A 15716-nucleotide genomic window follows, 5' to 3' on the forward strand; every position below is an offset into this window, starting at 1 on the left:
GTTCAATAACACAAAAGGAAGGTGGGGATTGATTTTGGGGGTTATGGTACCAACAGTTAAGGAATTAGGAGCCAAAAAGGGGCGAAAAATAAGCATTTTTGTAACTTCCAGATATAACTTGTGTGTTAGTGTATGGATCTCTCTGTCATATATCAAAAAGGGAATGCTGGGATTGATTTTTGGGGGTAATTGCTTCATAATTTTAGGAAAACAAGCATTTTTCTAGTTTCATGACAATAACTTGTGTGTTAGTGTATGGATCTTTATAAAATTGTACTACAAGGTTCCATATCACAAAGGGAAAGCTGGAATTTAGTTTGGGGGTAATTGCCTCAAAATTTTAGGAATTAGGGGCCAAAAAGGGGCAAACAAAAGGTATTTTTCTAGTTTCAGGACAATAACTTGTGTGTAAGTGTATGGATCTTTATGAAATTATACTACAAGGTTCAATATCACAAAGGGAAAGCTGGGTTTTAGTGTGGGGGTAATTGCCCTAAATGTTTAGGAATTTGGGGCCAAAAAGGGGCCAAAAAACAAGCATTTTTCTAGTTTCCTGACAATAACTTGTGTTCAAGTGTATGGATCTCTCTGAAATTGTACTGCAAGATACCAGACCACAAAGGGAAGGCTGGGATTGAGTTTTGGGGTGATGAATCATAAGGAGGTTCAAAAAATTGGGGGGGGGGTTCCTTTTTTTCTTTAAAATTTTCCATTTTAAATTGGTTATTTCTGATTTATATATAAAAGCAAATAATAATGATATGGTTTCAATAGGTAAATTAATTTTTAAGTTCTTAGACCACCACATTCATTCTGTGTCAGAAACCTATGCTGTGTCAAATATTTAATCACAATCAAAATTCAGTGCTGTATCAAGCTTGAATGTTGTGTCCATACTTGCCCCAACTGTTCAGGGTTCGACCTCTGCGGTTGTATCAAGCTGCGCCCAGCGGAGCATTTTATTAAAATTGGAGTTATCTTCCTTTGTCAATGATTAAAGTTAAATCAACTACAATCAATGCTTTATACAATGCAATGTTTAATTTTGCCTTCCACTGATAAAACACAGATCAAGTTGAATTTGGGTAGTGTCACTTTAACCATTATTGAGTTATGCCCTTTATAAATCGAAAAATTGCAAAACTTTTAGTTTCCATTCTGTAAATTAAGTTTGCCCCAACCAAACATTATGAAACCTATACACAATACTCATTACCACAAAACTAAGATCAAGTACAAATATTGTTTCCGTTCTCTAACTTTAGTTTGCCTCTACCAAATTTTATGAAACTTATACACAATGCTTATTACTACATAATACAGATTAAGTACAAAATTCGGTGGCGTCACTTTTACCATTTTTGAGTTATGTCCCTTTATAAACATAAAAATTGGTGAATTTTTCGTTTCTGTTCTCTAACTTTAGTTTGTCTCAACCAAATGTTATAAAACTTATACACAACTGTTCTAGAGTTGTGTGTGTTTACAAATAGAAAAGTTGTTGAATTTTTCGTTATTGTTCTCTACTTAAGTTAGCCTCAACCAAATGTTATGAGACTTACACACAATGCTTATTACCACTAAACTCAGGTCAAGTTCAAATTTGGGTAGCGTCACTTTTACCATTCTTGAGTTATGTCCCTTTATAACTATATGATATGCAAGCGGGGGCATCATCCGTGACCACATGTGGACATAATCCACATTTATTTGATGAATGTATGAATAGTTTTGTCACATACACACTCTCCATTTTCTATTATTTAATCTGCTAAAACAAAAAACTATACTTCTTTTAGGAATTATTACCGTTGAATTACAAATGTTGTCAATAATTAGCCTTTTTTGGCTTTTTTCTTGAAAATAAGAATAGAAAAAAGGAATCTGTAAACAGCGAACATGATCAGCAAGATGAGGTTTACATGCATTAATATGAAATTGTAAGTATCCACCCAAGACCAAAAGATCGTTACGTAACAACAAATTATTACTGTATGGCCTTCAACAATGCACAAAATTCATACTGTATAGTAAGCTATAAAAGCTCAAGGAAAATCACTGAATTACAGGCTCCTGACTTCAGACATGTACATAAAAATGAGGCTGGGTTAAACATGTGTGTCAGCCCTTACCCTTTCGCTATATGATAACTGTATTTAATTTATATGAGACATGCACAATGTCCATAACACAAATTAGTCAAAATTTCTAATTCAATCAGAATTCTAAAATTGTTAAATTCTCTGTTTAAACCTCTTTTTCAGGTCAAAAGTTTGACTTCTGTAGAACAAATAATGGACATGACACTTGTCAGAACTGTCCTAATGGGTACAGCCATAATGATTTGATTGATACTGCTAAATGGTTTTTTAGAATAGATCCATGTGTACCTGTAGAGGATTGTTCTGATTATTGTAAGTTTTTATACGACCGCAAAAAAATATTTGGAGTCCTATATTGGTATCACGTCGTCATCGTCGTCAGCATTGTCGGAAGACATTTGTTTTCCAGACAATAACTTTAGTTTAAGTGTATGGATCTCTATGAAATTTAACCAAAAGGTTCAATGCCACAAAAGAAATGTTGGGATTGTTTTTGGGGGTGACGGTCCCAACTGTTTAGGAATTAGGGGCCAAAACAAGCATTTTTCTAGTTTCAGGACAATAACTTGTGTATAAGTATTTTGATTGCTCTGAAATTGTACCACAAGGTTCAATACCACAAGTAGAAGGTTGAGATTCATTTTGGGGGTAATTGCCCAAACCGTTTAGGAATTAGGGCCAAAAAGGGTCTAAAACAATTTTTTTTGGGGGTGGGGGGCAAATTCTCTTCAAATATTTTTGATGGAGGGGAGGTAAAATAAAAAAAAATTGGGGGGTGGTCAATTTTTGTTCCCTCAAGATTTAAGAAATTGTCAATTTTCCAAAGAAAAAAATTGTGGGTCACATTTTATTTTGATAATTCTTTGTACATGTATATAGTCTGTAAACAGATTTACTAAGTATTGCGCAACAGCACAGTATATTGCACAACTGCAAGAAATCTTCAACTGAATATAAATTCAAATCATACAACCAATTTCAAGTTCTTTGACTACATTTATTCTGTGTCAGAAACCTATAATGTGTCAAATATTTAATTACAATCCAAATTCAGACCTGTATCAAGCTTGAATACTGTGTCCACTTTTGCCCCAACTGTTCATGGTTGGACCTCTGGGGTCATATCCAGCTGCGCTCGGCGAAGCAGTTTATTATGTTTTAAGAAACATGCAAGTTTCAGGTGGATCATCACTATATATTTCTTCAAATAGAATTTTCTTTACATACCGGTACTTTGCCAAAATGTAGATTTTACTATGCTTTTTATGCCCCTGCCATAGTGGAGGGAGCATTAAGTTTTACCCTCTTCCATATGTACGTACGTCCCTACGTCTGTACGTCTGTACGTCCCAAAGTTGGTTTCAGTTCTCTAACTTTAGTGTGCCTCAACCAAATGTTATGAAACTTATACACAATGCTTATTACCACAAAACATAGATCAAGTTTGAAATTGGGTGCCCTCACGATAACGGTTCTTGAGTTATGCCCTTTATAAACATAAAAATTGCTGAGTTTTTCGTTTCCATTCTCTAACTTTAGTTTGCCTCAACCAAATGTTATGAAACTTATACACAATGCTTATTACAGCATAATACAGGTCAAGTTCAAGTTGGGTGGCGTCACTTTTACCGTTCTTTAGTTATGCCCCTTTATAAACATAAAAATTGCTGAATATTTTGTTTCCCTTCTCTAACTTTAGTTTGCCTCAAACAAATGTTATGAAACTTATACACAATGCTTATTACCACATAATACAGATCAAGTTTGAAATTGGGTGGCATCACTTTTACCGTTCTTGAGTTTATGCCCCTTTATAAACATAAAAATTGCTGCATTTTTTGTTTCCGTTCACTAACTTTAGTTTGCCTCAACCAAATGTTATAAAAAATTATACACAATGCTTATTACCACATAATACAGATAAAGTTCGAAACTGGGTGGCATCACTTTTACCGTTCTTGAGTTATGTCCCTTTATTAACATAAAAATTGCTGAATTTTTTGTTTCCTTCTATAACTTTAGTTTGCCTCAACTAAATGTTATGAGACTTCTACACAATGCTTATTTCCACAAAACTCAGATCAAGTACAAATTTGGGTAGTGTAACTTTTATCGTTCTTTAGTTATGTCCCTTTATATCTTTCTATGATATGCAAGGGGGGGGGGGGGGGGGGGGGGGCATCATCTGTGTCCCATGGAAACATTCCACATTTATATTTTTTCAAAAATATAATTAAAAGTATGGGTCACAGTGCTATTTTTTAAGCTACAAGTCATGAAAAATTGCCCAATTTTGCATACATTATTCATGAAGAAAATACTTTTTATGTAATTTTGCGGTCGTATATTGGTATGAAGTTGGTGTTGTCGTCGTCCGAAGACACATTGGTTTTTCGCTCAAACTTTAGTTTAAATGAATGGTCCAACATTAAACTTTGTTTGATTTCATCAAAAATTGAATTATTGGGGTTCTTTGATATGCCGAATCTAACCGTGTATTTAGATTCTTAATTTTTGGTTCCGTTTTCAAATTGGTCTACATTAAGGTCCAAAGGGTCCAAAATTAAACTTAGTTTGATTTTAACAAAAATTGAATTCTTAGGGTTCTTTGATATGCTGAATCTAAGCATGTATTTAGATTTTTGATTATGGGCCCAGTTTTCAAGTTGGTCCAAATCGGGGTCCAAAATTAAACTTTGTTTGATTTCAACAAAAATTGAATATATGGGGTTCTTTGATATGCTGAATTTAACCATGTATTTAGATTTTTGATTTTTGGGCCCCGTTATCAACTTTGTCTACATTGAGGTCAAAAGGGTCCAAAATTAAACTTTGTTTGATTTCATCAAAAATTGAATTCTTGGGATTCTTTGATATGCTGAATCTAACCATGTATTTAGATTTTGGATATTGGACCATAATAGGTGAATGTCCAATTTAAAATTTGTAAGTTCTGAGATCACATTCATTCTGTGTCAGAAACCTATGCTGTGTCAAATTTTTAATCACAATCCAAATGCAAAGCTGTATCAAGCTTGAATATTGTGTCCATACTTGCCCTAACTGTTCAGGGTTCGACCTCTGCGGTCGTATCAAGCTGCGCCCTGCGGAGCATTTTATTTAAGTTCTTAGACCACATTTATTCTGTGTCAGAAACCTATGCTGTGTCAAATATTTAATCACAATCCAAATTCAGAGCTGTATCAAGCTTGAATGTTGTGTCCATACTTGCCCCAACTGTTCAGGGTTCGACCTCTGCGGTCATATCAAGCTGCGCCCAGCGGAGCATTTTATTTGTGAATAAAAAGAAATCTATGGGATAGAGTTTTGAAATTAAATATGAGAAGATAGGTTTTATAATATGCTTTAAGAAAATAAAAATAAAAAATGGTGTCACTGAACTTGTTTTCTTGCTTCAAGTATAAAATGAAAATTACATAATCATTCCATTAAAAAACTTTTACTAGACGAGCTATCTCTCTTTATATGGCTAAGTTAAAAAAAAATTGATTCGAACAAGAACAAATATTAGGTATTTGTTATATCAGTCTAAATAATGCAATAAATCAATGTTCTTTATTATTAAGATAAACAGTCTTACACATTAATTACTAATCTGTCTCAAAACTTGCAGATTTAAGCAAAGAACTAGATTATGTACTACTATTTTACAATCCAAGACGGGAGTATAAAGTTAATCTATCTTAAATAAAAGGAGATATACGTCTTCTTTTAAACACCCCTTCCCAGCCTTTCTATTGACCAAATAATCATTGGCATACATGATGGGGGTTCAAAACGAAGACTTTCTCCCTATTTAGTACAAATATTGCTTTTCTGTTGTTTATTGTCACAACTTCAGTGTTTATTGATTTCTGCAAATAATGATTTGTTTTCTGTTTTAGCTGATTTAATACAAGAAAATGGAGAGTGTGTATGTGACAGAACAAGAGGTTATTATGGAAGAGACAAACATAAATGTGCTGCTGACCCAAAGTGCAAGAAAGCAGGATTTGAACTGAGTCAAGATGGTACATATTATTTTCACAAAAATTCTTTCAAAATAATGGGTAGTTAAAAAGATTGATAACAACTTTACAAAAATAACATGTTAATTTTGAAAATTTGATGAGTAAAAGAGAATACTGACATAAAGAGGTCTCTAAACACAATAGCTCCAATGGAGCTTTAGCTAGTTAAAGCCATATGATTGTGTGATTTATTTAAAAAAAAAAGTTTTGTTTAATGTTAAAAATTTGTCTTTTTAGTCTTTAATACATTAAGAATAGACATTCTATGTCAAAAATAAAATTTCACAGCTGAACAAGTTTCTAAATATGATGGCATGAGAAACCAAATAATAAAATGAAAAATTAATCCTGAAGGTATCATGGAAAAGGGCAAACAAAATATTGCGAGAATTTTTTTTATAAACCTCCAGAAGTCTTAATATATGTACATAAGCAACTATAGGTCAACAACGCATATAACCCATACTATTTAATCACCTATAAATGGATCTGACTTGATAAAATGTGAAACAATTAAAACGAGAAGATCAACTGCCTGGTTTATGCAAAAACAATAAAAACAAAAAACAATTATCGATATGACAGACAGCAACCTATGATAACTATTGAATTACAAACTCCTGATTTGGTTAAACATGTTTGTGCATTTGTTTTTTTGGTGAATAAGTTTGCAATACAAGTACCCAAAAATTAATTCCTTCAAACTAGTTTTAGGGACCTCGGTGGCCAAGTGGTTACTGTATCACTAGTCAGTCAACAAGGAGGTTGTGAGTTCGAATCCCACACAGGGCAGGTGTACTCGACTCCAATCTTAATTGACTAGGATTGTCAGTTTTCCAACCGAAGGTCATGGTTCTCTCCAGGCACTCTGGCTTCCTACACCAATAAAAAATGACCCCCATGAAATAGCACAATAGTGTTGAAAGTGGCGTTAAACACCAATCAATCAAACTAGTTTTGTATTGCTTTACCTTTTTTTTTGGTGAGTACCTGTATGCTACTATCATGCTGTTTACTTTCCCACAACTTATGTTTTTACTTTGATGAAAACGGATTCCATATAAAATAAGGAGCTGTGGTATGAATGATTGCTTATGTGACTATTCACCAGATACCAAATAATTTAGATGTCCAGTAAGCAACTATAGTTCACCATTCTGCCTTTAACCAAGTAAATTTGTTTATAGGTTATAAAGCTATTGCAGTTTGTTTAAACACTGTTTTCTTGATTTTGCTCCCTGTGTCTCGAGTATATTTTATCTAGGTGAATTATTGTATAATTTGACTCGTGTGACTTGATAAAATATATTAACATGCGTACATTATTATTCACAGAGCATTGAAAATATTCTTTTTTTCTTAGCATAAATTTATGTATCATTATGTATATACTAACAGGACACTGTTTAATGTGTGGAGAGGAACATTTCAAGATTAACTATGATTACAGCTTATGTATAAACAAGACCAGGTTTGTAAAATAAGTTATGAGATAAGGCCTTATTTCAATGGTTAAAAACTAACTTATGTTAAGTCTGTTTGTTCCATGAAATTTAGTTGCATTTTTCTCAGAAACTAAAAATTAGAGTTTCCTGAAATTTATCTACTTCATGCCAACTTTTTTGTCTCGCCTGCGACCATATTTGTCACGGAAAGCTTGACATAGGGATTGCTTTTCCGGTGACGATGGCTCCGGAGTCAACAATTGTTAAGTTTTCTGCTTAAGTTAGTTTGATAGGAACTACTTGTGATAATTCTTTGATATTTATTATGAAGTTGCATTACTATCCGTACATATCAGTTTGACGATTATTTCTAGGCCAAAGCCCTTAAGTCATGGTCCAGTGACTTTGAATTAATAAGCAATTTTCAATGTTAAGTTTTCTGCTTAAGTCAGTTTGATAGGAACTACTTGTGATAGATCATTGATATTTAATATAAAGTTGCATTACTCAGTACATATTAGTTTGACAAACTATTTCGAGGCCCTGCCCTTAGGTCATGGTCCAGCAACTTTGAATTAACTAGCAATTTTCAATGTTAAGTTTTCTGCTTAAGTTAGTTTGATAGGAACTACTTGTGATAGATCATTGATATTTAATATAAAGTTGCATTGATATCAGTACATATCATTTGACAACTATTTTGAGGCCCAGCCCTCTAAGTCATGGTCGAGTGAATTTGAATTAATAATCAAATTTTATTGTTAAATTTTCTGCTTAAGTTAGTTTGATAGGATCTACTTGTGATAGATCAATGATATCTTGTATGAAGTCCCCTTACTATCAGTACATATCAGTTTGACGACTATTTTGAGGCCCTGTTCCCATGGACATGGTCTAGTGACTTTGAATTAATGATCAATTTTCAATGTTAAGTCAGTTTGATAAAAACTACTTGTGACAGATCAATGATATCTTGTATGAAGTCGCATTACTATCAGTACATCTCAGTTTGTCGACCATTTCTAGGCCCTGCCCACAAGATCATGGTCCAGCGACTTTGAATTAATAAGCAATGGTGCTGCTGCCCATCAGATTGTATTTTCTGAATTTTATGCGGACAGGCAATACATATCTCTGTGTCAACAGTTTATTACCATGTGAGGCCCTTTTACATCTGTACCTCATCAACTTTCTATTTACTGAATACTTATTTAGTCTTATGAATACCGTAATGGGCCTTGTATAGTTCGCACTGGTACATTGTCCGCACCCCCTTCTCTCTACGAGAATTCAGGTAAAAAACATTTTGTAACTGTTTGAAAACGTCTTAATAAAAATCCGGTAATTTCAAATCGTGTGTGATTGTTTGCTGTATTTTCATGGAAAAACCTGTTTTCCATCATCAAATAAAAGTTGAAAATGATTCTATAATACTTCACAAGCGTTAAAATAAGTCAAAATCACAAAAAAAAACAATTAAGAAACTTGTGTATGTTTAACCCGGAAGATCGAATAGCACGTGTAAATGAAAATGAATACGGTGTGCGGAAAATCCGTACTTAATAGATACCACTAGAATACGACTTTGAAAGTAAAACGGCTCCATCCTTTAGTAAAATGCTGTTAAACATATCCATCATAATAATGTTTGAAGGATCTTAAGCTAAAACAAAACACATGCGTCAGTATGAATCACCAAAACGGAACAAATAACCGATTACGTTTTGTAGTTTATACATCGTTATGCATAAACTGGTTCCCGGCTAACTTATACACTCCATTAAATACAAGCGGTTTCCAGTTTATGTTATGCAATGCTGTGAAAAGAAACAAGAAATTTGTAATGAAGCATTTAATTTTGAAATTAATCACTTTATAATGGATTTTGAATTAAAATTGCACATTCATATGGATTAGGTAAAATATTACTTTTGAAAATGATAGGAGCGCCCTCTACAATTTCAATAACAAACATGGCGGAACGTAAACAAACCTCGCAAAATCGAATTTTTCTCTTATTTCTTGTTCTTGTACGCTATAATCTGCACCCCTGTATGGCAGGTTTAATTTTGGAGAATAAAACCGCGTACTATACAAGCCTGAATTCGGTAATGGCACTGTTTGAAATTTTTGTCACATTTTTCTCAGAAACTAAAAAAGATAAGTCTCCTGAAATTTGGTTCTAAGCTTCATGTGAGCATGCTTTACTCTGTACATACTTTTCAAAGACGTCAATTTGATTCAATGGCAAAACACCATGATTTCTGTTTACATAATTATACATTTATTGACACTATTACAGGTGTACAAATGATCAAGAAGTGGACTTTAAAGGTTCTCACATGGTAGACAGAACATGCAGAAGGAGAATAGACCCAAAACCAGACATTTCAGCCCCAGTAAAACCTATCATCAAAGAGACCAACAAGACAAAATATTATATGAAAGTGGGTGATGGTGATAGAAGTAAAGGCACTGAGAAAAAAAATGAAACTGTTGGTAAGAAAAACATTCAGTAATCTTAATAATGAAATTGAACACTGCTAGTATTCATAAGGAAAGTGATTCTCTAATTCTTACCTGATTCATACTTTTCACGACTGGTTCCTAATTTTTATGCCCCCGCCGTAGCGGAGGGGGCATTAAGTTTTACCCTAGTCCGTCTGTACGTACGTACGTCTGTTCGTACGTCCCGAAATTGGTTTCTGTTCTCTAACTAGAGTTTGCCTCAACCAAATGTTATGAAACTTATACACAATGCTTATTACCACAAAACACAGATCAAGTTTGAATTTTGGTGGCGTCACTTTAACCGATCTAGAGTTATGCCCCTTTATAAAAGGAAAAATTGCAAAATTTTTATTTTCTTCTAAATATCAAGTTTATATAATATATTTTTAAAATTGGAGTTATCTTCCTTTGACCATGATTATAGTTGAATCAACTACAATCAATGCTTTATACAATGCAATGTTTAATTTTGACTTCCACTGATAAAACACAGATCAAGTTGAATTTGGGTAGTGTCACTTTAACCATTATTGAGTTATGCCCCTTTATAAATAGAAAGATTGCAAAATTTTTTAGTTTCCATTCTGTAACTGAAGTTTTGCCCAGCCAAACATTATGAAACCTATACACAATATTCATTACCACAAAACTCAGTAAGGATCAAGTACAATTTTTTTGTTTCAGTTCTCTAACTTGAGTTTGCCTCAACCAAATGTTATGAAACTTATACACAATGCTTATTACTACATAATACAGATTAAGTACGAAATTAGGTGGCAACACTTTTACCATTCTAGAGTTATGTCCCTTTATAAATATAAAAATTGCTGAATTTTTTAGTTTGTCTCAACCAAATGTTGTAAAACTTATACACAACCGTTCTAGAGTTATGCGTGTTTACAAATAGAAAAATTGCTGAATTTTTAGTTTCTGTTCTCAACTTAAGTTAGCCTCAACCAAATGTTATGAGACTTACACACAATGCTTATTACCACAAAACTCAGATCAAGTTCAAATTTGGGTAGCGTCACTTTTACCGTTCTTCAGTTATGTCCCTTTATAACTATATGATATGCAAGCGGGGGCATCATCTGTGTCCACATGTTGACACTATCCACATTTATTTATAATCAACGAGTGGTTCATTGGTTCTCAGTTCTTCATTTATCAAAATTCAATGATGATGTCTAATTTTCTTGCTTTTCTCTGAATTTCTTATTATGACGTCACGAAAAAATGTGACTATGCCTGATGACGTCACATATATAGAACACATCTATTTTGAAGATCATTGAAAAAGAAAGATAAAGTTTGTCTACATGTAGTCTAAAATCATAAAAGAAACAGATTCCTCCATGGAAACACAACAGCTAAATTTAAGTATTTAAAAAGCTTTGCAAGCCTCACATTTTAAATATAAAATTTAAATGTCTCTAGTGGAGAAATAAAGTATCACACTCGATGCATTGGTATAATCTATTTTTCTGGCCTATTAATGTAAGGAGCACATTACAATATCTTTACTACCTTAAAGTATACATTTACTCAACTTAAACTTCACTGTTGCCAGAACATAATCCTTTATCATGGAACACATAGGTTGCCTTTCTTTAGTTATATGGTGTTTTATCAGCAATTTGTACATTTTCCCTTTGATCTTACTGCCTAATCTATTTTAGATCATGGACAGGAATTGATACTCGAAAATATTAAGTTACGACTTCACGATTAAGTGTAGCAACGTCACATGTTCATGTCCATCTGCATCAATTTATCAAGTGCACACGACTTCATTCATACAACCGAAAACTTCACATATTTTTGTACCTGTAAACATTGTTGTATTAACTATTTCATTTTATTGCATATTCTCAACAAAAAACCATAGAGTTTTAAGACAAGTTTTTGATAAAAAGAATAGCAGCATTTTATTTTCTTATGATACTGACTTTATCCCTAGCAGGCTTGCTTGATATTCTTGCTGATTAAGTCAGTATCAAAAACAAAAATGCCGTTATTCTATATATATATTAGCTAGGGAAGCATGGTGGAGAGCAAAATATAATTCTAATTTTATCTATTTTCTTTATTTTAGGCAAAACATATCTCTAAGTGATTACTCTATTAATTTCCACCCTTTATTACTTTGTATTTACATATTGATGCTGTGATCTACCTCATATACACCTTATCTGGGTTTTTTTTTTTCTGCCTTTAATAGTGATAACAGATGTTAATTGTTGACGTCATACATGTTAGAGAAAATGTCTAACGCAACATTGCAAAAGTGATGGTTGTATAACGTCTATAAAGTGTAGCAAAAACACTAGTCAAGTGTCACAGATTCTGAAATAGCAATAAGGTCTATCAATACAAAAGTTTGAGAATGAAGCTCTTTCTACTCAGAAAAAACATTTCTTTCAGAAAATAATATCATGCATACTGGCTTTACTTCATCCAATGCTATTGAAAATATGACATGAATTGGATATGCAAGATGTTAAATGTTATTTAGAATATCACTCAATAATCATGATATTTGAAATGAACTTCATTTTTATACGACCAACCGCAAATGCGGTTGTATATTGGTATGACGTTGGCGTCGTTGTCTTCCGAATACACATTGGTTTTCGCACAATAACTTTAGTTTAAGTAAATGGATCTCTATGAAATTTTACCATAAGGTTCAATACCACAAAAGGAAGGTTGGGATTGAGTTTGGGGGTTATGGTACCAACAGTTAAGGAATTAGGGGCCAAAAATAAGCATTTTTGTAACTTCCAGACAATAACTTGTGTGTTAGTGTATGGATCTCTCTGACATTGTACCACAAGGTTCCATATCACAAAGGGAATGCTGGGATTGATTTTCGGGGGAATTGTATCAAAGTTTTAGGAATTAGGGGCCAAAAAAAGGGGCAAAAAACAAGCATTTTTCTAGTTTCATGACAATAACTTGTGTGTAAGTGTATGGATTTTTCTAAAATTATACTACAAGGTTCCATATCACAAAGGGAAAGCTGGAATTGAGTTTTGGGGTAATTGCCCAAAATGTTTAGGAATAAGGGGCCAAAAATAAGCATTACGGGACGTATTATGGTATACCGTTGACGGTCAGTCTGTCCGTCTGTCCCTCTGTCTGTCCGTCCGTCCATCGTCAACATGTCGGACAATAACTCAAAAACGCTTTTACCAATATGCATGAAACTTTGGTGAATTGTTTATATCTATTGACGTGAGCTCCCTTTCGTTTTTTTATAAGTTTCAGATTTACCGTTTCTGAATTTTGGAGTTTTATTCATTAAAAAAGGGGGGATTTTCCAGTTTTCGGACAATAACTCAAAAACAATTTCACTAATTTGCAAGAAACTTTGGTGAATTGTTTAATGCTATCGACATGAGCTCCCTTTTGATTTTTATAAATTTTAGACTATATGTTTCTGATTTATGGGGTTTTATTTGTTACAAAAAGGGGGATTTTCCAGTTTTTGGACAATAATTCAAAAATGCTTTCAGCATGTTTTATATCCTTAAAGTGCTAAGGGCAGTTTTCATTAAACTTTGATGACTGATTTATATCTATTAAGATAACCTCCCTTTAGTTTTTTTTTATAAATTTCTAATATAACATTGAGAAGTTATTGAACTTTGTTTGTTTATAGTCTGACAAAAGATTTACTAGTATTGCGCAACAGCACAGTGTATTGCACAACAGAAAGAAATCTTTAATTGAATATAAATTCAATTCATATAACCAATTTCAAGTTCTTTGACTACATTTATTCAGAAACCTATAATATGTCAAATATTTAATCCAAATTCAGACCTGTATCAAGCTTGAATATTGTGTCCATTTTTGCCCCAACTGTTCAGGGTTGGACCTCTGCGGGCGTATCCAGCAGCGCTCATCGAAGCAGTTTATTCTAGTTTCCAGACAATAACTTGTGTGTAAGTGTATGGATTTTTATACGACCGCAAAAAAATTTTGTGGTCGTATATTGGTATGACGTTGGCGGCGTCGTCGTCGTCCGAATACACATTGGTTTTCGCACTCTAACTTTAGTTTAAGTAAATGGATCTTTTTGAAATTTTACCATAAGGTTAAATACCACAAAAGGTAGGTTGGGATTGATTTTGGGGGTTATGGTTCCAACAGTTAAGGAATTAGGGGCCAAAAAGGGGCCAAAAATAAGCATTTTCTAGTTTCCAGACAATAACTGTGGAACGGTGTATGGATCGCTCTGAAATTATACTACAAGTTTCCATACCACAAAGGGATGGTTAGGATTTGCTTTGGGGGGTTATGGCTCAAACCGTTTAGGAATTAGGGGCAAAAAAGGGGGAAAAACAAGGTTGTCCTGGTTAATGGACAAATACTTTAGTACAAAACATAATTTAAAGCAGTGTAAGGGAGATAAATCAAATACATCATTGAAATTATCTCCCTTACACTGCTTTTAAATTATGTATAAAGTAATGGTTAATGAACAATAAAGATAATTTAAAACAGTGTAAGGGAGGTAATCAAAATACAACGTTTTGGTTACTTCCCTTACACTGCTTTTAAATTATGTTTAAAGAAATGCATATTTATAAAGGAAGACCAGTAAAAATATCTGCAAATGTTGCATCTTTTTTTTTTACAAAAAAATCCATATGAAAGATTTGACACTATATTTTTAATTCTATTATAAAATAGATTAAGTTAGCACTATGGTAAATTTAAATGGGTAATTATGGTTGCCAACTCCATTGGAAATTTGAATTGAGATTATGACCATATCTTGAGGGAAAGAATTTTTTGGGGGAAAAAAAGGGGGGGGGGGATAAAAAGAAATTGTGGGGGGTCAATTTTTTCTCATTTCAGATTTCAGAAATTAAAAAAATTATTCTTCAAATATTATTTTTTTTTCAAATTTCAAATATTGAAAAATTTCAAGAAGAAATCTTTAATTGCACAGTATGGCGCATTAAATTTGTAAAATCTTTGATCACATTTATTTATTTGTTATGCCGAATCCAACAGTGTATTTAGATTTTTAATTTTGGGTCCAGTTTTCAAATTGGTCTACATTAAGGTCCAAAGGGTCCAAAATTAAACTTTGTTTGATTTTAGCAAAAATTGAATATATGAGGTTCTTTGATATGCTGAATCTAAACATGTATTTAGATTTTTGATTTTTGGCCCAGTTTTCAAGTTGGTCCAAATTGGGGTCCAAAATTGAACTTTGTTTGATTTCATCTAAAATTGAATATATGGGGTTCCTTGATATGCTGAATCTAACCATGTATTTAGATTTTTTATTTGTGGACCCCGTTATCAAATTGGTTCATATTGAGGTCAAAAGGGTCCAAAATTAAACTTTGTTTGATTTCATCTAAAATTGAATTATTGGGGTTCTTTGATATTCCAAATCTAACCGTGTATTTAGATTTTTAATTTTGGGTCCTGTTTTTGAAATTGGTCTACATTAAGGTCCAAAGGGTCAAAATTAAACTAAGTTTGATTTTAACAAAAATTGAATTCTTGGGGTTCTTTGATATGCTGAATCTAAACATGTTTTTAGATTTTTGATTATGGGCCCAGTTTTCAAGTTGGTCCAAGATAGGGACCAGTATTTTAAC

General features: G+C 32.9%; 1 protein-coding gene across 2 annotated transcripts in view; it reads left to right on the plus strand.

The window, feature by feature from the left end:
- The window catches only part of LOC127720440 (uncharacterized), a 53785-nt gene that overhangs the window by 12699 nt on the left and 25370 nt on the right, over positions 1-15716 (plus strand). For both annotated transcript variants that reach the window (XM_052227031.1, XM_052227032.1), the window contains exons 4-7: positions 2265-2414; positions 6008-6133; positions 7532-7604; positions 9881-10077. In XM_052227031.1, coding sequence (XP_052082991.1) covers positions 2265-2414; positions 6008-6133; positions 7532-7604; positions 9881-10077 — 546 coding nt within the window. The remainder of the gene's footprint in view (positions 1-2264; positions 2415-6007; positions 6134-7531; positions 7605-9880; positions 10078-15716) is intronic.

The sequence above is a fragment of the Mytilus californianus genome, unplaced genomic scaffold (genome assembly GCF_021869535.1).
Source record: "Mytilus californianus isolate M0D057914Y unplaced genomic scaffold, xbMytCali1.0.p SCAF_11, whole genome shotgun sequence".
NCBI classification, from domain to species: Eukaryota; Metazoa; Mollusca; class Bivalvia; order Mytilida; family Mytilidae; genus Mytilus; species Mytilus californianus.